Source organism: Danio aesculapii, chromosome 23 (genome assembly GCF_903798145.1).
Source record: "Danio aesculapii chromosome 23, fDanAes4.1, whole genome shotgun sequence".
Lineage (NCBI taxonomy): Eukaryota > Metazoa > Chordata > Actinopteri > Cypriniformes > Danionidae > Danio > Danio aesculapii.
Window position 1 is genome coordinate 40276475 of NC_079457.1, and position 21506 is coordinate 40297980.

Consider the following 21506-nt stretch of genomic DNA (forward strand, 5'->3'; position numbering starts at 1 on the left):
ATATAAATAAGTAATATACATAATAATAATAGTATACGTATATTAAACATTCACTCATTAATTTTCATTTGGCTTAATCCCTTATTTATTTAGTTCTGGGAATGTATTAAACATATGTATTTAAAATTCAGTCATTCATTCATTTTTCCTTCGGCTTAGTCTCAATTTCAGAGGTTGCCACAGTGGAATGAACTGCCAACTATTCCAGCATATGTTTTACACAGCGGATGCTCTTCCAGCCACAACCCAGTGAAACACCCATAAACACTTATTTACACACTCACACATACACTAAGGCCAATATTGCTTACCCAATTCCCCCGTACCACAAGTCTTTGGATTGTGGGGAAAACCGAAGCACCCGAAGGAAATCCACGCCAACATGGAGAGAACATGCAAACTCCTCACAAAAATGCCAACTGGCCCAGCTGGGGCTCGAACTAGCGACCTTCTTGCTGTGAGGCGACAGTGCTAACCACTGAGCCTCCATGCTGCCATATTTAAAATGATACATGTATAGCATGTACAGTTAATGTCAGAATTATTAGCCCCCCTGTTTATTTTTTCCCCAATTTTTGGGGAAAAAATATTATCAGACATACTGTGAAAATTTCCTTGCTCTGTTAAACATCATTTGGGAAATATTTAAAATGGAAAAATAACTTCAAAGGGAGCTAATAATTCTGACTTTCAACTGTATATGATTTATAATACATTTATATGTAGGTCTACATACTATTTGTCTTCAATACTGTAACTTAAATAATTTAAAATAAAGAGTCAGTGATGAAAATAGGAAAATATTGTACTGTAATTTACTGTACGTGCATACATTTGTTATGTAAACGTCATAGATATATAGATAAATGTTTTTTTCCTGATTCACCAGCATTAACTGCACACAAATAAACATGGAGGTTCCTGTAGTTTCCCCATTTCGGGGCCTGTTTAATGACCATGACTTCATCTCTTGGGCGATGATGAATGGAGGCCAAACACACCATCGCATCATCAGGGGAGATCAAAGAGACGATACAGACTCAACGCACACCCTCTGAGATGATAAAGCACAGCGAGGAAAGAGAGACGTGTGTCTGCGCTCATGCCTTTCCTGAACACACACAGCGGAGGACGACAAAAACCAGCCCAGAGACGAGGAAATGGGTGGTTCCAAGAATCGAGCCCACAAAATACTCCAATTTACTGGAGCTGGAAAGGGAGGAGGGAAGCTGCAGACCTGAAAACACATTCAAAGAGTCAATACACTTTTGGCATCTGCTGGATTTGGGTCACGTTTGGTGAGTTTTACCTTTATTTGACTTGTTTTTGTGTTGAAATAAAAAGGTAAGCCCTGTCATCTTTGGGATTTGGGGGGCTTTTAGGTTTTTCTTTTCTTTTTCAGACTGATAGAAATTGAAAAGGTTTTGAAAAGTTCCTTGTTTATATGACAACAAATGTTTTATGTTACTTTACTTATTTTACAAGGTTAAACAGGTTTGGAAATGTTTTTCAAGTTACACAAAGTTTACAAGTCAGTTTGACTGCAGTGAGTTGAGGTGATTAGAAATTCATTTCATTCAACAACAAAATTTTGTTTTAAAATTGTGTTGAATTGATTAATTCATATTGTAATTTAATTACGATATGAACATTTTGGCCATTTGTTTTTATCCTGCTATAAATCTTAATTCAGCAACACTTACTGTAAATACACAAAACTTTATCGTTTTATCCATATCTGTATCCTAAAGAGATTTACAGAAGATGTTCATACATAACTTTCTATAACTATATATACCACATTTTATTCTACAATTTTTTTTCTGTTATTTATTTCCAGTTCAGTATTTTCTGAATTATAAAGTAATAAAGAGAGATGACTCTAATATGTGGTAAAAAAAAAATAGAAATATGTCTAATATGTTAAATGAAAATATAATTTTAACCCTGACTTTACCCAATGATTAGATTTTTGTGTTAGAAATGTATTAAAATTAGCTTATGTTTGTTTAAAATAAGGCCTTGTTTGCATTATTATAGATAACATTTTAGAAAGGTTAATTAATAATAATAATTTTTTTAAAAATTTTATTTACTTTTTTATATTATATTGTGCTTTTCTAAAATCCAAAGCACAACAACAACAGAGAAATCAAACATGCAATAAAATACAAGCAATCAACACAGAAAAATTCTAAAAGCAGTTTCCTAACTTTATAAAACTGCAATATAAAATACAGCATTATAGCATACTTCAAACTCTGCTGTGGCAATGAATTTTTGTTGTTTTTTTAACAAAAGAACTTTGAAGAACCATTCACACTTATAATTTGACCATAGTCAGACGTCTATGAAATAACAGTTTTGTTTGTGTGAATGATTGAAGACTGGTTATGAGAATATGACTTTTCCCAAGGCAAGCTTTGACCTGTGAAAAAAACACACACAACAAGTAAGCAGTGTGTCTCAAGACTGAGAAGAGTCTGAAAGAGTGCCTTCATTTCTGAGCTCTCGACTTCTGCCGTAGTTAGTTTACTTTTATTTTTACTTCCTGCCCTTTTTGGCAAAAGCTTTTTTTGTTAAAGCTCTTGTGCCTACGAAAAAGCCTGAGGGGAACTGTACAATCATGCAGTTGTATCGTGAACCCTTGAGTTAGCATAATGCATCAAACAACAATAGGATTTTATTAATTATTATATAAAAGTACTTTATATAATTTATTTTATTCATTATAAATTATTTTAATAATGGTAAATATAATGTTAGTATGCATGATTATATAACATGTATTATAATATTCTATAATATACAATGATAAATATATAAAATATTATATTATAAATATTGTATTATGTAGATGTTAATATACATTTTAAACATTTAAGTGAAATGTGTTTAGAAACCAACATAATATAAAAAGGTATAATTTATACAATATTCATTTTAAGCAACAAGTATAACAATACTAATGAAAAAAAAAAACTCCTCAAAATAAAGTTATTTTAAATGAATAAGAAGAAGAACAGCAAAAAATTATACATAAAATAAATATAAATGATGTCCAATTTTTTACAATAATAAAAGTTATAGTGGTTATTTACAGGAAATAAATATAACTCATATGCAGTGTTATGTTAATAATTGTTAATAATTAAGTACTGATAGGTATTGTTAAAATATATAATTTTTTAAATCTAAAAAAATAAAATAACACAAAATTATATAACATAACATGCATCACATTACTTTCCTTTAAAAGTAACACACTTTGTAACTTGTTTTGAAATTGACTTTCCAGCAGGCAACATCATAAAACGTTAATATTAGGTTAGATTTAGGTTGTCATGTCAGGTGACCAAAATTCAATGTCTAGCTAGCGTCTAAGGGCAATGCTATTTTGACATCAAAAGACGTTGATATCTGGTTGTTTTAAGTTGTGTTGGAAAGTGATCCAAAATCCAACGTCGAACCAACATCTTAATGCAACGTCATATTGATGTCAAATACTGACATTTACTTGTCAGGTATGGCAATCAAAATCCAATGTCTGATAAACGTCATAGTGGTAACATTCACACAACATCAACCTGTAGCATCATTTGACGTTGATATTTGGTTGATTTTAGTTTCTGTTGTAGAGTGACGAATTTTCAATGTCGAACCAACATCTTAAACCAACGTCATATTGATGTCTAATACTGACATTTATTTGTCAGGTATGGCAACCAAAATCCAACGTCTGATAGACGTCATAGTGGTAACGTCCATACAACGTCAACCTGTAGCATCAATAGACATTGATAATTGGTTGATTTGAGGTTAGACATTGGACATTGACGACTGCCTGACTTTGGGTTCTGACATTAACCTGATTTTCATTACCAAACAAACTGCAACGTATCCACGACGTTGGAGTACAATGTCAATCTGACGTTATGCTGACATCCTGTGCCTGCTGGGTTAAGATTGTAATATATTAGAAGTAACTTTACCCAACGTTGCTTACATGTTAAGTTTTAAACATTATTAAACTGTCTTGATTCACCGCACAAAATGCAGAGATGAGATGAGTAAGTTTGAGTTGTTGACAGGTTCAGTTCTTCAGCATGGCGTCTCTTCTGATGTTTGTCACCCTGCTGCACCTCATCACTCTGGCGGTTCTCTTTATCGCCACCATGGAGAAGGTATGCCAAACCCTTTACAACAAACAATCCCTCCTAAAAGTGTGATAATTCATTAGAGAATGGTGTGTATAGATCTAAACTCACTGCTGCATATTTAATCTTCTGTGTGATTTAGTCCTGGTGGGTTTGGGACAACAAGGAAAGCTCAGACCTGTGGTACAATTGTCAGTTTGACAATGAAACTGAGAACTGGTTCTGTGCCACTTCAGATGAGACAGGTAAAATAATAAAATAATACAGTTTTAAAATATTAAAACCATAATCTCTCACAGTATAGATATGAGCAAAAAAGTCTGGATGTTTTGTTTCCACCAGAGTGGCTTCAAGCTGTCCAGGTTCTGATGGTGCTGTCAGTGGTGTTCTCTTCCATTTCATTCCTGATTTTCCTGGGACAGCTTTTCACCATGTCCAAAGGAGGACTCTTTTACCTCACTGGCGTCTGTCAGGCTTTTGCTGGTAAATGCTTCTATTTAATTTGCATTTATTACTCGAGGTTTCAGCTTCTGCTAAGGCAAGATAAGTAAAACTCTCAATTCAGCACTATGAAGTCAAAGGAAAACTTCTGGAAATCATTTTTGGGCTTTTTACACATTCGTTCTTGTATTGTGGAACATGTAGTCCATCTTCGCTGTTAAGAAAGGTATAGTAGCTCATGAACCATTGCTGGTTCTTTGCTGGTTTAAGCTTGTTCTGACCAACTCTTGTTCCAAAAACACTTTTCCCAACAGGGCTTTAACTTTGTGAAAAGTAACATAACTTATTTTACCTTGTGGCAAATTTCACTTTTGCCACTGAATTTTCATTACAGAGTATCACATTCTGTTAATCAAAACACAGCAAAGAAAGTGTAGTTTGATGGTAATAATACAGTCCTACATCACAAACACAGTAGACAACATTATAAATGGAACAAAACCTTTCATCAAAGTTGTCCTAAAACAATTAAACAACACCCATTCTTGTCTATGGACAATTCAAAAAATCTTTTTTGATCCACTTCAAATGTTGACTACTGTATACAACATTCTTGGTTGGTTTGTATTTACCACATTGTAAATTGGTAAATGGACGGTAAAGAAATTATGAGCTTGTGGCATCCTAGCTGGCTTATCTTGTGAGGAAAGTTTCTGGTATATACAGTGTGTTATGTGCTACAAGAACCATTATGGCTCCTCAAAGAACTATTCCGTGAACAGTTCTTTTTTTTCTGTTAAGAAAATTTTAATGAACTAAAGAAGCTTTTTCCATTAAAGGTAACATCTTACAACAGTACATAAATAATGATGTGTTAATATCTAAACTAAACATTGCTTTATTTTGTATTTAGGATGAGTTAATACGTGCGCTAATCATGAACTTACTTTATCTACAACATGAGTTCAAGTGTGAATAATGGCTAATTACTTGATAGTACATATTGTTAATGTATAAATTAACATTTCAATGTAAGCTAAATGTGATCAATATGAACTCATGAGCTGTTTGTGTATAATTATGTCATGACTTTACTCGGAGGAGCACATCACCATTGACTCATCCTTATCTACTCATGAACTCCTGTGTTTAAACTGTTCATGTTGATGTTGACAGAACAATTTTCTTTTGTTATTCAGTGTAAACGCACTAGATGGAAATGCATAAGGAGTTCATGAGTAGTTACTTTACGAAGTAAAGTCATGATCTAATTATACATTAACATGAGTTCATGATGGTTAAATTAAGGATAAGGGATATTCTACCAGAAACATACAAAAATTTCTAAAATGGACTGATGGTTTATTTCTGTGAGTATATCGGTAACATGTCATTCTCAGATTTTTGTTCTTTATTAAAAACACTTCACAAATGTACAAACCCTGTCATTATCCTTGTCCTCAGCCCAATTAAACCTATACAGCTGTAATAGTTTTGTTGTGCTAAAAATGTTATTCAGGAACAAAAAACTTCAGAAATAGCAAGTTTAAGTTGATATCATTCACAACAATTGATTAAAAACATGAAATTCTAAATAAATTATGTAATCAAATACTATAATACAAATAAATTTACAGTTGTCACCATGTTTCTGTCACATTTGCAATTTGTGCAATACACCTTTAAGGCTATGATTCGTAAGTGACATCATTTGATGGAGAAGCTGACAGTGATCAAGGATGCGTTCTGTTATTGAATTGTATGATTTTTTTGAGGACGACAAGCTAAGATCAGGCTCTGTCACATTTATTATAAGTAAAAATGTACGTTTCTGGTAGAATGTCCCATAAAATAATGTGGTAATTAATACATTAACAAACAATCATAAGTAAATAAAGTATAGCTGATATTCACACATGAACTCATGTGTTGTAGTTAGTTCATGATTAGCACACACATAAACTCATCATTGATTTATAATGAAGTAATGTTTAGTTTACACATTATTCATTCATTCATTTTCTTTTCGGCTTAGTCCCTTTATTAATCTGGGGTCACCACAGCGGAATGAACCGCCAATTTATCCAGCATATGTTTTATTCACACATGCATACACTTCGGACAACTTTAGCTTACCCGATTCACACCTATACCACATGTTTTTGCACTTGTGGAGGAAACCCATGCGAACGCAGGGAGAACTTGCAAACTCCACACAGAAATGCCAACTGGCCCAGAGGCTCGAACCAGCAACCTTCTTCCTGTAAAGCGACAGCACTACCTACTGCACAACAAATAAAATTATTATTCATGTACTGGCATAGTAAAGTGTTACCAAAAAACATTTTGTTGAATAAAAAGATGTGTTCTTTAGATGTTAAAAACCATTAATGCCAATAAAGAGCCTTTATTTTGATCTAAAAGCAGGTTATTAGCTTGTTACGCAAGGTAATAAACCCTGTTATGCATCAACCTTTTATTGTTTTGATCCGAAAAGTCACTATTAGTAGTCAATTTAGAAAATTATCAACGGTTTAACTACATTAACCATGTTTTTGCTATACTAATCAGTTTAAGCATGGCATCTTGTAGTGGAATTGTGGCTAAACAAATAGCAGTGTATTGCAAAAAAACCAAAAACTAAGTTACTTTGTGCACTTTTACTATACTAAAACCATGCTTAATGTTCAAGTACTTAAGATTTGCAGCTTTCTATTAAAGCCATGTTAACGGATGGATTATTTATGTCCCAAAACACACTAGACATTGAGCACACACACTGGTTGTATTGTTTAGAAGCTTAAAGATCTGCAGTATTTGAAATGGTGTCCCTCTGACCCTTTCTGTCTCCCCCCAGGCCTCAACGATTTCACCGCAGTTCTCATTTACACTCTGCACAACAAAGAAATTCTTCAGGGCATGCAGGAGTTGAGTTCGGGACACTTCGGGTTCTGCTTTTTCCTGGCGTGGGTCTGTGTGCCTTTGCTCCTGTGCAGTGGCATCATGTACATCCATCTGCGCAAAAGGGAATGAACGTCCTGAAGAGAAAAAAGGAGAAGCCACGCGAAGAATGTTTGCTGTTGACACACTCGACTAAGCGATTATACACTTCACCGTAGCGCAGACATTCGCTTATTTCGACAGTATTCAGCCACATATAAACACACACGGCTGAAAATATAGCCACGACGCAAGCCGCGTAAACGATCAGCACTACTTCGTTAACTCTTAAAGGGCAAGCATGACTAATAGGCTTACATCTGATTAGCCGAATTATATCCAATTTAATAATAAAAGGGGCCATACGACTTAAATTTCATTACAGTCTGAAGGGATACTTGTATGGTGGTATCCATACGCTTAAACTTCAAGATGTATTTTTCTAAATAAATTCGATCAAGTCATTAATGTCTGCTTTCAATGTCATTACGGCGGCAAATCAGAAAATATTCCTCACAAATACACTGGACGACAGTCGACTCCGCAGACCTTGGGAGTGCATGACAAACTCATGACTCCAGTTTGTCGACTAATAGCTTCCATCACGCCGTCTAGCATGAACCTACCACAAACAAAGCTTTCAAAAACAAACCGATTCCTGAAATGTAAAAGCCTCTTATTTGGAGGACGGGAAAAGCCCCTGAGAGGATATCAGCACCTGGTAATATCAACACTCAACAAGAAAGCGCTCTTCAATGCCAGACAAAGGGTTTAATATCATGTTCACCACAGCTCACAATCACGCAGTATGTCCAGAAATATAATCAGTTGCTGCATAGAATACAGGAAAGCCACTGATATGTTCACCAGCAGCTGCGTTTGAAACTGAAGTCAGCTCTCAGCCAACCATCTCATCATTTAATTTTATTTAATAACCAAGCAAAGTTAATATAACAATAAAATAAATGAAAATATAGCCTCAGAACTCATAAAAGAAAAATCTTTTGTAAAAAACAATTGATCAGACAGCTGAGGTTGATCTTGGAGGTCAGCGTTACTGTACGGGGAATGAATATAAGGCTACTTCCTTTTAACCACGAACATTTCTTCCTTTAAGTTCTTCTTTTTGTGAGAAGAGATGAATCACAGAATGACGAATGAAACCGAGGAGGTAAAGCAGGAGCAACCAAGGTAAAAGGATGTCAAAACTCTTCTGAAAGCTCTTTATTCAAGTCTGAATATATATATATATATATATATACATACATATATACATATATATATATATATATATATATATATATATATATATATATATATATATATATATATATATATATATATATATATATATATATATATATATATATTCAGCAGTTACTCTAAAAGCGTAAAACTTGTTAGATCTTCGCTTCGGTTCTTTTCCCTTTAACTATATCACAGTGCGATTGCTTCCCCTTCATCTTCCGCTTCTTTTAGCCTGAAACATCCACCACCCCCCAAACTGTCACACAGGAATAACAGATCACTAAAGAAAACAAAATAATGTAATTAGAAGTCCTTTCAGTCCAGATTTCTCCAACTCCAGAGTGCAGGCCGGTGGACGGATGGTGCTGTCACTTTAGTCGCTGCACGATGACGGCGTTCAGCAGGTTTGCTTCCTTCAGCGTGAGGCTCTCGTCCGTCAGCTCCTTGTTGGGGAAGGTGGTCATGAGAACGAACTCGGTGGCGGCTAATGCAGGTCGAGCGCTAGCCACAAACTGACGCACATCAGACACCCTGAGATGGAGAAAGATGGAACCAATCAGTCTGGAGGATGAATTTCATGCCATTGGGTAGTGTGAAATTGATGAATTATATCTAAATTTTTGTTTCTGTCATTTTTTTTGTTGTTGAGTGCGGATTAGATTTAGGCCAGTAAATTGATTATAATGATGCACTGAAATTAAAATTCTGGGCCCAAACCAAAAATTCAGGATGCGCTTGACCGAAACTGCTTTGTAGTAATTAGTTTTAGATTTTATTACATATTATGTGCAAAACATTTTACATGTAACTCAATAACTTAAGTTATATGAATTTTATAGGCAACAAAAAATAACCACATTTCATTGACAGTAAAATTTAATTGACCAAGTCGAGAGGCATCATTTTACCAGCTATTGCAAGCAGCAGGAACAAGTATACCTGGAAATGTCCTGTTGGCATATTTTGAGCAGACAGCCAGGTGTCAGAACTTACAGTATATAATAGTTATCTGAAACCCTCTGATCACTGACCGTGTCTGAAGTTATATATTATTATGGGGGCTTGAGAAAGCCAACATACGCTTATACTATATAAACAACTTCTGAGACCATTTTCTATATGCATCTCCTCCTAGTAGACCGTTCATACTACAACCACCAAACTAACACCAAACCTCCAAACTGGTCTGACTCGGGTTGCTATATCTTTTCCAACTGATCTGACTCACGGTTTTCCGAAAACTCACCCGGAAAATTCGGAAAAGTCCCATTGACTTAACATTGGACCAAAATTTATGACTTCATAACTTTCCACCAGACAGACTTAAGGTTGGGCTCATTTAACTCAGACTACCAATTTGCCAATAACTGATGACTTTTAACTTACTACCCACACCCTAGCAACCACTTACGACACCCCAGCAACTGTCCCATAGACTTCCATTGTCTGCCACTGACTTTACATTGAACATACTAACAACATACTAATCCATACTAGAAACATACAAATATATTAATCATGCTAGCAACATGCTGATTCATACTAGAACCATGCTAACGGCATGCTAATTTATACTAGCAACATGCTAGAAACATGCTAATTCATACTAGAACCATGCCAATTTATGTTAGCAACTGCTTAGCAACAACTCAGAATACCTTAGGAACTGCCAAGCAACACCTTATCAACTGCCTAGCAACACCTTAGCAACCACCTACCAAAAACCTTGGTAACCACCTAGCAATGTCTTAGCAATCGCCTAGCAACGCCTTAGTAACTGCCTAGAAACACTCTAGCAATGCCTTAGAAACCCCCTAGCAATGCCTTGGCAACTGCCTAGCAACAACCTAGCAACCACTCAGAACACCCTAGCAACTGCCTAACAACGCCTTAGCAACCACATAGAACACCCAAGCAACTGCCTAGCAATGCCTTAGTAACCACTCAGAACACCCTAGAAATGTCTTAGCAAGAAACAAGCCAATCCATACTAGAAACATGCTAACATATATGTACTTTTCTATCTGTGCCAACTGTTTCAAACTTCTTCAAAACTACTTTAATTATTTAAACTTTAAAACTACTTCAAACGTTCAGGCTAGGCTTTATTCAGCCACCATAAAGTTTGTCTACGAACTTTACTTTTCTAGTTTATATTCGCCATGGAATTACAGTCTGGTTTGGAAATCTGTCTGTTCAATTGCAAAATAAATTGGTTCATATTCAAAAGACAGCCATGAAGATCATAGGAATAAAACAACACGAGCCCACGCAGACTCTATATGAACAGGCGGTCATGAGAAGAACAAGAAATATTAGTGCTGATTCCAAACATCCTCTTTTCAGTGAATATCAGCTGTTACCATCAGGAAAAAGACTGAGAATGCCAATGTGTAAAACCAATTGATTGAAGCTTTCGTTTGTTCCTACCTCCATAAAACTGTTGAACTCTACCAAGAACAATGCACCTGTAGTACATTAGCACCTGACTGTGTTCTTACCTTTAAATATTTCATATTTATATATCTATAAATGGTCTCATTTTGTAAATAATGCATGTTCTTAATTGTTTTGTTTGTTTTATTGTCTGCTTAGAGCAACGTTTTAGCACCTTTTTGTCCTTGACAAATTTCCTCTCTGGGACGAAACAAAGTTTATCCTATGCTATCCTACATAAAACCCATGCGATTACAGGGTGTCTTATATTACAGTTCAGCATTTATATGAAACCACTGCGATCACGGACAGGTGTCTGATATAATAACTGTATAAATGTTTATAATGGTATGAATTCCCTGGAATCACAGACAGGTGCATTAAGTTACAGTATATATAATATTATATACACTGACTGAAACTCCTGAAAACAAACACATCACCACCTGTCACACTGAGCAGCCACGAGTTGCATTGGAGTGACGTTAACTCCCCCTTCATCTAGTTGGCTAGATGATTGACTGTCAATCTCGACTAGTGAACCAATGATGATGCTGAAGCCCGCCCGTGATTGACTCCCATTACATTATTTGGAAACACAAGCGCAGAAAGGAGCAAGAGCAAAGGGAAGAAGACCGTAAGCACACAAAACATTCAAATTTGAGCGGAAAAACTGATTTTGTCTAAACGCGTTTTCATTTTTGATTCACGCTCATTATCTTTTTGTACACAACCTCGTTGTTTTATTCTGCGTTTAGTTCTCGCTTTTGCACGTTATAATTTTACATGTCAATATTTTGATTTATGTGCAATAATTTTCTATCCGCGACTGCGATACTTTAGGTGGGAATTTGATCCCATAAGTATTTGCGGATCGTGCAAATAGAGTGGTATATGAGAGAATACTCTTTTTCATTTTGGCATTTTTCCTTTTCGTCCAAAAAAATGCCAGTGTCAGCCAATAAAAACCTGTTTTCATTACGCATTTTCTGAATTGTTCATTCACACGAGTCAAAACGCTGATTCATTTAGAACTTCAATGGCTAGTTCACCCAAAAATTAACATTTATTCACCATTTATGTGAATTTCATCCTACTATTAAACAAAAGAACAGATTTTGGAACAAGTTGACAAAAAAAAAGATTTCTACACTATAGAAGTCAATGGCTTTTTTAGCCTTAACATTCAGCAGAATACCTTGTTTTGTGTTCAACAGAAGAAACTCGAATCAGTTTTGAACCAGTGGACGATGAGTAAATGATGGCTTTTCTATTGTAGAACTATTCTTTATGAACAGATTACTCAGTCATTGGCTCACTCATTATTGTCTAAAATGCAAATGACATAGAATTCTTGTTTGTTGAAGTGTTTTTTTACTAATATTGCAAAATTATTATTCAATTTAAGTTTGTGCTCATGCTAAGAGTCAAGAAAATAAGTGTAATATTGCACAACTAAGTCAATATTAATAAACAGGGCTTGACATGAACTTTTTTGATCACCAGCTACTATGGCTAGCAGTTTTCCAATGTTACTAGCCACCTGGCATTTTCACTAGCCACAATTAGGTTGTTAGGAAAACATATTTTCTATACATAAATTTGACTTTGGCATCCTAAAATTACTTGATTTAAATTATGTGTTGTGTTCACATGCCTCATTTATTCAACTTTTTTTGTGTGTTGTGACCTTCCTTAATGAGGATGAGCAACTGTGTAGGGGTTTCATAGTGTTGCATTGCAATTAGTTTTATTACACATGACTTTTAAGGGCTCAACACTAAGGATTTACCAGTTTTCTCTCTAGCCACACCAAACTACTTATTTCCTTGCCAAAAATTTAAATAATGTGTAAAAACAAGCAAAATACAGCAGTATACATGCACTTTCATTCAACAAAAATGTTATTAAAAAAACAAATGACATTTAAAAAAATATTTTCATGCATCTAAAACTAAACACAATAGTTTGTCCTGGCTAAAGGTCCCAGATCACCAGTTAACTATACATGAAGGGGGAGTTAATCTCCTATTAAAGCAATGTTATTGTAAAGGACGATAAATAAACCATATTAATAAAAATAACTGCAAACAAAAGAAAACATTTGAATAACATTCTGTGTGCGATAATGAAAGGGTGATCAAGCGCACATGGTTAATGGTTAAAGCGAAAACGGCAACCGCTGCTGCTTATAAAAAAATCTCAAGTTCTGGAAAGCAGCAGGACTGTGGGTGCATGAGCACCGCTTTTTTCCAGTCTATTTAAAAGAGAACCGATCGCACCTGTTGCGTTTCCAGGCACGGTTGCTTCGCGCAAGGAAACAGGACATGGGAGGTTTTAAGCACTCGCGCGCATCACATCAGCTGTGCACACCACACTAAAGTCCTTGTCAGTGAGTGAGGATCGCCTGTCTCACTGTGCGCCTGATCATCCCTCTCATTCAGTATTCACCTGCTTTCTTTTGCTCACCCAAACAGTTATCATAGTTATCGTACTGCTTCTTGATTCTAAGATCACATTGCAGCATAGTGACAAACGATCATAAACTAAAACTCTAATCTTTAGTGACGAGCCAGCACTGGCAATTTAACATTTATTTTCAACCAGCCAAAGTGGCTAGTGGGAGTGGCTGTCTAACCTGCCTCAGCTGAAATCTACCCGCATTTGACGGGTGTTTATGTCAAGCCCTGTCTATAAATAATAATAATAAGAAGAAAAAGAAGAAGAAAATAAATTATAAGAAAATAAATAGATATTTTATAGGTGGGCATGAATTAATTTTTAAAATCTAGATTAATCTAGCTAATCTCGGAATTAATCTAGATTAATCTAGATTAAAATGGCTCATTTGAATTCTGCCGAAGGCATTCAGAATATATGTGCTACCCAAATAATAAGTCTTTGAGAACGGATTTCTCAAGCCAGGTGGCGCATTAGACCAGGGGCTCCTCTCCTGTTTCCAAAATGCATCACAAACTGCTGAGAAACTGTTCTACTATGATAATTGGTGATGAAAATAAATCATGTTCAATAAGATGTACTTGTGTTTACTAACTGTTTATTCAGTTAAACAGGAATTTGGAACTGTAATTTTGAATTTAAGCTCGAAACATCCTTAATCCGACTAAAGTCATAACTGAACTAAACAGGAATGGAATTAAGACATGTGGAGTATGCAGATATTAATGGAATTATTGAAGTAAACACCGTGATCAAACTATTAACGTCATGTAGGACTTTTCGCCATATTTCCCGACAAGATCCACACACGCAGCTGACAGTAAAGGACCGCACACACATACCCACACACACACACATCGTGAAATGCTGAAGTTTTTTTCTTTACGTTTGGCGAGCGTTATTAAATTCTATAACACTCTCAACAGTCCTTACTCCTTATTTGCGTCTAATACCCCAGTTTGTCACCACGGCATGAATGAAATGTTCATGAGTTAAAGTTAAACTGATAAACTGCCGTTAAAGTCAGGCATCCTGCTGATTTGATTCAGAAGGGCACTTTTTTGTCAGACGGCTCACCGGTCAGGTATACATCCGCGCTAAAATATCAAGGTGAAAGTCACCATAGCTTGCGTAGAATTGACCCAGCTCCCAAACCAACTTTGAAAATAGATTAACAACAATATTTTTTTAAAATCGCACGATAAGGGTCTCGCGTTAACACAGCCACTAATATATTTATGAAATACTTTTTTTGCTCACATAATCATGTACATGATTATAAATGTATATGAATATAAATATATGAATATAAATGTTTTTTTTGTTTGTTGTTTCTGCAAAGCGACTGACAATGTCAGCTTACAAGAATTACAATATTATTGTAGATTAAAAAGATCATCCACACAGGGTTATGTTGAAAGAATTTTCATGACACTGGTACCTGTGGGTGTGGTTGAACTTTTGCACCAGCCGTCCTCCGTCAGCCAGTCTGATCTGGATGCTGGTGATTGGTTGAGAGGTGTCCACGCTGATGGAAGCACTGGCCTCTGCTTCACTGGCAGCCTGGTCCTGTGGGCTTCTCTGAAGAGACACCAGCTCTGGAGTGGCACTGAGAGACCATGGGGGAAAATTAGGATCAAGGCCATGGTCAAAATTTCCAATAGATTTTGAGTTCATTAACTGAGTAGTTAACAATAATTAACTACTTAGTATGGATGCAAAACTAATCAAAAACTAAAGGAAAATCCGACTATAGCTTCGTTCTCATTTCTTCATATGCCACAACAGTTTTCTGTTAAAATAAAAGCTGGATGTTTTAATGTTAGAAAATCTAGAAATTCAGATAGAATATACAAAAATATTTTTTGTGTTTATTTATGATTTCATCCTGGCAATGGCCATATTCATGACAAAACCAACAGTATTTAAATAGAACAACAACAACCTTATTTAATTTACAATTTCCTTAAAAACAATCAACATTTAAAATACACAAATAATACAAAATAATTAAAAATACAAAAATTGATAAATAACTAATTATGTATAAAGTATGATTAAAATCCAAAAATTAAGGATAACCCTCAACTTAAACATTCTAAAATATTAGGATTGTAATTTTTTATAGTTGTACTTTTAAAATGATGATGAATATTAACATTATTTTCTTAATAATCTTACAATGAAATATTGTAGCAGTAACAGTTTGGCACAAATAATATCATAGTGATTATTTTTATTAATATCATTATTACTTTGATCTATAATTACACAAATTATGCAGCCCTATAAAAAAGCACAAAAGTTTTACTTAATTCTATCTCTAACCAAAAACATAAACCAGTCTCATCTACCAACAATAAACTCACTGCACTAAACCACATATGAAGAGTGTCTGAAGTAAACAGGCATTGATCTGATGCCCTCCTGTGGTGAAAAACACATACTGCACCTGGGAAAAATTACACCACATCATGTACAAACTAGTAGCAAGGATAGTAGATAATTCATCCACACAATTAGTCAATAATGAGAAGTCAACAAGTTAATTTATGTTATTTAGATTCTGTATTTCAACAGCAGTGAATTACTGATCAATTGCCTGCTACAAGCAATGTCAAAAATAAGGCCAAATTGCCTGCTACAAGTAATGATTCGATTTGTAAGCCAAAAAAGTTTCTTTTTGAAAATACTTTTTATGCCCCCCCAAAAATTTAAAAGGACAAATTATCAAAACAATGCATCTTATCCAACAGAGGCATCAGCCAGAGATGCATTTAAAATTTTGCCACCCTGAAGTCAGCATGTATAAAGAAATAGTAAAAGTGGGTGAAACAAAAACGGAAAAGAAAGATTTTTCTAACCTGCCAAGTTTCTGTCCCTCTCCAGTAAAGGCTTTGAAAGCAAGTCTGGGTTTGGAGAAGTCTTCATCCCGATGGTCCTCCATGTCTAGGTTTACCTGCCCACCTCTGAAGCGCTGCCTCAATTCCAGAGGAATCTCCCTAAGATAGACAACAAGAAAGAGCTTGTTTCTATTCTAACTTGACCACTTGGTTAGTAGGCCATAAGCTAGAATTCATAAAAAAATCTCAGATGCTAATAAAATTAATATTAAGAAACATTAAATTCTGTAAATGTGAGAAACTGCACACTTTTTAATGCATTGGTCAATTGTAAGAATAGGACTTTTCAGCTTTTCATAAACTGATACATTAAATTAATATAAAGAAAAAGTCCAAAACATTTACATAAAGAAACAAAAAAACTGCAGGTTAGGGGCGACACGGGGGCTCAGTGGTTTGCACTGCCACCTCACAGCAAGGTTGCTGGTTCCAGTCCCGGCTGGGTCAGCTGGAATTTCTGTGTGGAGTTTGCATGTTCTCGGTGTGTTCGTGTGGGTTTTTTCAGGGTGCTCTGGTTTCCCCCACAGTCCAAAGACATGCAGTATAGGATAAACTGGCTGTAGTGTATGAGTGTGAATGAGTGTGTATGGATGTTTGCAAGTACTGAATTGCCGCTGTACCCAGTACCCAGTGTAAAACATATGCTGGATAAGTTGGCGGTTCATTCAGCTGTGGCGACCTTTGATGAATAAAGGGACTAACCTGAAGAAAAATGAATGAATGAAATGAAACTGCAGTTCATTCGTATTTGTATTTTGAAAGTTTTTTACAGAGGGGTTTGCTATAAATATTATTATATACATTTTAATTTTCTAAATTTAATAATTTGGATATTTTTTTAGGCTGTTAGCAGTACAGTCAAAATTCTAAAGTGATAAAAAGAGATTCCTAAAATGCCCCTTGTAAAAAAAAAAAGAAACAAGACTTTTAAATTTGCTGTTCTCCAATGTTCATTTGTAGAAATCTATGCAAATTAGTGCAAATTTAAATAATGCTTAATTTGCATGTTTCAACAATGTTGTAGAAAACTTGTAATAAAAAAAATTCAGATATATTTTGTATGTTATCAATCAACTGGGGTTGTGTGGTAATAGCTATTAGTTATTTGATTCAAAACATAATCAAATCAAGTTATTTGTAATTTAAAAAAAAAACTGTTAATAACCAAACGTCACTGCATGAGCTGCTCACCCTCTGCGGATGGACTCCAGGAAGAGAGCGTTCTCAGGATCACTGTAGGTCCTCAGTTCTCCTTCATCAAGACTAAAGCCGGTCTTCCAGAGCTTCAGCACCACATGCACCTGCTGACACAGCACAGATCACTGTAGCCTCTGTATGTGTATGTGTGAATGACATAAGCAGCCTCGGCCTAAGACTCACATCTTGTGAACTTCCAGACTGCCTCCTGGCTCCTGCCACATAAGTCGACTCCTCTTCTGGTGCTGCACCCAATCGATAACCACCACCACCAAACGGCTATAAAATGAGCACATATAGAAAAAACATGAGCAAATCAAATCAAAAGCACATTAGACATGTGCACACCATGATAAGCATGCTTATCATCTTTAATTTACACAAGTGCTCATTTAGAGGATGGACTACCTTGGACTTGCTGGATTCGCCAAGTCCTTTGCCAGCTTTGTCAACAGGAACAGCCCCATGCTCCTTAGCCCCTTTAAACAAGTCCTCAATCAGCTCATTTGAGTTCTTCTTTTTGGGAGGACCAACAATCTGCTGGCCACTGCGTTCTGAGCCACCGGCAAAAAACCTGCAGGACGAGAAGAAGTCTGATGTTACTTAACAAAATGGAGATCTTTGTTTAAAAATGACATTACAAAAGTGTAAACCAAGCAGCAGCCAATGTCTGGACTTTTGAAATTAAAATTAAATTGTAACTTTAGGAAAACATCCTCTTTAAGAAAATCAGTGACAGCAGGGTTTTGGAAAGTGACACAATAAGTCTATTTAAAAACAACATTTCTAGTTTTAGTATAGCTGTACAGCAGCAGTAGAGAAATCAATTCTGAGATTCCCAAAATGCATCACTATTAATATCTTCTGAGGTTAGTTTTTAACAGTAGATGACACAGTAAACAGCCATATTATTAATACATTTAGGAGAGGTTTAAGCAAAATACAAGAATGTTCATAGTGAGCTGCGGTTACATTAATTTTGTGACACAAAGGTTTTGTTACCAAAACCAAAATACAGAGAGCCACTTGCATCTATATGCTGCAAAAAACATTAAAAAAACGTTCAAAACATCACGCGATGTCTGCAGAAGTCATTTATCTGACATTATCATCGTTTGCATCCGGTCAGTCCCGCTTGTCACCAAGGTAGGTGATTCACTGACATACACACATGAAAGAACGTTATGAAAACTAAAGTTTGTTGTACTGTTGGTGCTTCACTTCTGTTGGTATGATTATATTCATTTCAGAAGCGAACCGGATCAGAGTTCACATGAACCATACCCCAGACCACCTCTTTCAGACGGACTTGGGTACGGTTTATGGGTGCGCACCCAAGTTTAGAAGACAGGTTCACACTAGCTGAACGTACCATACTTCGACATCAAACGAACCCAGGTGTGGACCAAAAGTGCTAGTGTGAAACCACCCTGAGTGAATGGTTAAAAACGAGCCTAGAGCGACATCTGTGGCTAAAAACTAAGCTCAGAATCGATTTAAGAGAAAACAGCAACGATCCATTTTGAAAATCTCAAATTCTATTTCTTGAATGATTTTTCATCACAGCATTAATCAGATACAAACTATTTCTGTTACATAAGCCAACTTTTTGGATAAAACATCCATATTTTTAGGTAAAACATTTAAATATTTGCAAAACAACATTTATTTAGTACAAAATATAGTTACATTACAACAAAAATGCCAATTCACACCACACTGAGAAAAACATCAGACACTTTGTCCGGTTTTGTCCAATAAGGGTGTTAATCCCATCTATATATGTTTGTCTGCAAGTAAACTTAAAAATAACAGAAACATTTATCACTGTTGCAATCTCACCAAGTAACATTGTAACCAATCTGTGCATATTAATCTCATATGGATCGCCAGAGTCAGTGTTGTGTTCTGACTGGCTCGTTTTCCACTGGGATTTAAACTCATGGTATTTACATGAGAACAGGGAAACAATGGTGTTTAAATCGTATGGTACATTGTTAACATTTACTAAACTCTCATTATTACACTTCACAGGTATATCCAGATTGTCATTCTATGGCACCTTCAAATGGATGTTGAAAATGATATATCAACAATAAACCACATTATACTTTTTAACTGATCAAAAAAGTCAACTGTTTTCGAGACAAATGTTCAGATAAGTGTTCATGTAACAAATACTGTAACTGTCAACTGCACTGATCAATAGAAAATCACTGATCAATAGTAATATCAGTATTGTCGATCTTATCAGTGCTTCCCAGACGAAGATCATTAGAAAGTTGACTTCATGGTTGATGACTTTAGCTGTCATTAAGTGTAAACAAAAGTTGATACCTCTGGCCTTCCTCATCACCACTCTCATCTTCATCCTCATGCATCAGATCTCTGAAGGACGTCACTCTGTGTTCGCTGAAATCAAATGAGACGCCGTTAAACACAGCACACTCTTATGACATGAACCAGACAATGCATCATAGAGAGGTCCAAATGGTTTATGGGTATAGCTGTGCAACCTGGGCCCTGTGGGTCGAGTGACAGGTCCAGACTCTGGCTGAGGAAGAGTGGCAATATCATCATCTCCTCCATCTTCAAAGAAATTAGCAAGAGCAAGCTAAAAACAGACCAAAGAAAGAGCTGTCACTTCATTCACACACTGACACGCAAACAGAACAGAAAAAACTCCATTATATGTATTAACTAATTAAATGTTTCAGATTAATATTATGAACGACTAAGAAATAACACATTTTAAGATGTTTCAAGAAGAAACTAAATTAAACCACGAATGTAAACATGGGTATTTACCGAGAAGGCCAAAGCTGCTAACTTATAGCTTCATTTCTATGTAAAACTCCGGAAATGTTTAAACATCTAATCTTTAGGGAAATACTGAGTGGCAAATCCCAAAGCGTGAATCGCGGCATCTGTGATTAACTTGATAAACCAGTTTAAGAAAGTCCTGATGGTTTTAATCAGGAGTGACTTGCACATTTTGTTAGCCGGTTACACCTCTGGCTGGCTCCCAGTTCAGGCTTTAAGTCTCCCGAATTCTCACTCGCAGAGCTTTTGATTACAGCACAATCCTTCATTGATAAAGTGTCAGGTATGCTGCTGACCTGCAGGTCCCAGCCGGCGGACTCGAGAAAGAACCGGGCCCTCTCTTCATCAACATCAGTAACAGCGACGAATTCCCTCACCGCTTCTTCCCGATCCGCCATTTTGATGTGTCACGCTGAGGAAGGATCCGACAAAACACGGAACCAACGAAAGCTGGTTCCGCCGTTTGGAGCAAAGCGTTTTAGACCAGGGGTGCCCAAACTTTTTCTTATGAAGGGCCAAAAATCAAACTTCACCGAGGCTAGTGGGCCGAATGTAAATATAGTTGCCATGGGTAATTTCCTAATTTATATAATAATACTTAAAAATACGTAGAAAACATTGCTTTATATTAACAAATCATTTATTTTAAATTTTATAACGAACTTATTACAGTAAAAACAATCTCATTTATAACAGAATGGAGTTACACTAGTTTTTGCCTTGATTTGCTCCTTGGTGTGTTCTGAATATTCCTCTATCTAATCGAGTGAGATTATTTACATTTTTTTTCAAAATCAGATTTATTTACAACATTTAATTGAAACATTTCATTTCAGTTTTCTTTCTTTTTTTGTAGCTCAGCAAAAAAGACAAACAAGCTAAAAAAAAAGGTTACGTCAAA

General features: G+C 35.6%; 2 protein-coding genes across 3 annotated transcripts; one reads left to right on the forward strand and one right to left on the reverse strand.

Annotated features, from left to right (window-relative positions):
* Positions 1 to 1184: 1184 nt before the first annotated feature.
* emp3b (epithelial membrane protein 3b) lies at positions 1185 to 8780 on the forward strand. Its single transcript, XM_056449172.1, has 5 exons — positions 1185 to 1298; positions 4092 to 4184; positions 4300 to 4402; positions 4500 to 4640; positions 7456 to 8780. The coding sequence occupies exons 2-5, from the start codon at positions 4107 to 4109 to the stop codon at positions 7629 to 7631; spliced, it is 498 nt and encodes a 165-aa protein (XP_056305147.1). The 5' UTR covers positions 1185 to 1298; positions 4092 to 4106; the 3' UTR covers positions 7632 to 8780.
* A 124-nt stretch (positions 8781 to 8904) lies between these two features.
* nsfl1c (NSFL1 (p97) cofactor (p47)) lies at positions 8905 to 21026 on the reverse strand. Of its 2 annotated transcripts, none has more exons than XM_056449171.1 (9): positions 20902 to 21026; positions 20299 to 20396; positions 20120 to 20194; positions 18191 to 18356; positions 17966 to 18061; positions 17777 to 17886; positions 16547 to 16684; positions 15124 to 15291; positions 8905 to 9317 (listed from the first exon to the last, which is right to left on the reverse strand). In XM_056449171.1, the coding sequence occupies exons 1-9, from the start codon at positions 21001 to 21003 to the stop codon at positions 9155 to 9157; spliced, it is 1116 nt and encodes a 371-aa protein (XP_056305146.1). In that variant the 5' UTR covers positions 21004 to 21026; the 3' UTR covers positions 8905 to 9154. The 2 variants fall into 2 exon arrangements, with proteins under 2 accessions (XP_056305146.1, XP_056305145.1); XM_056449170.1 differs by having other exon boundaries at positions 17777 to 17889.
* Between the last annotated feature and the right edge of the window lie 480 nt (positions 21027 to 21506).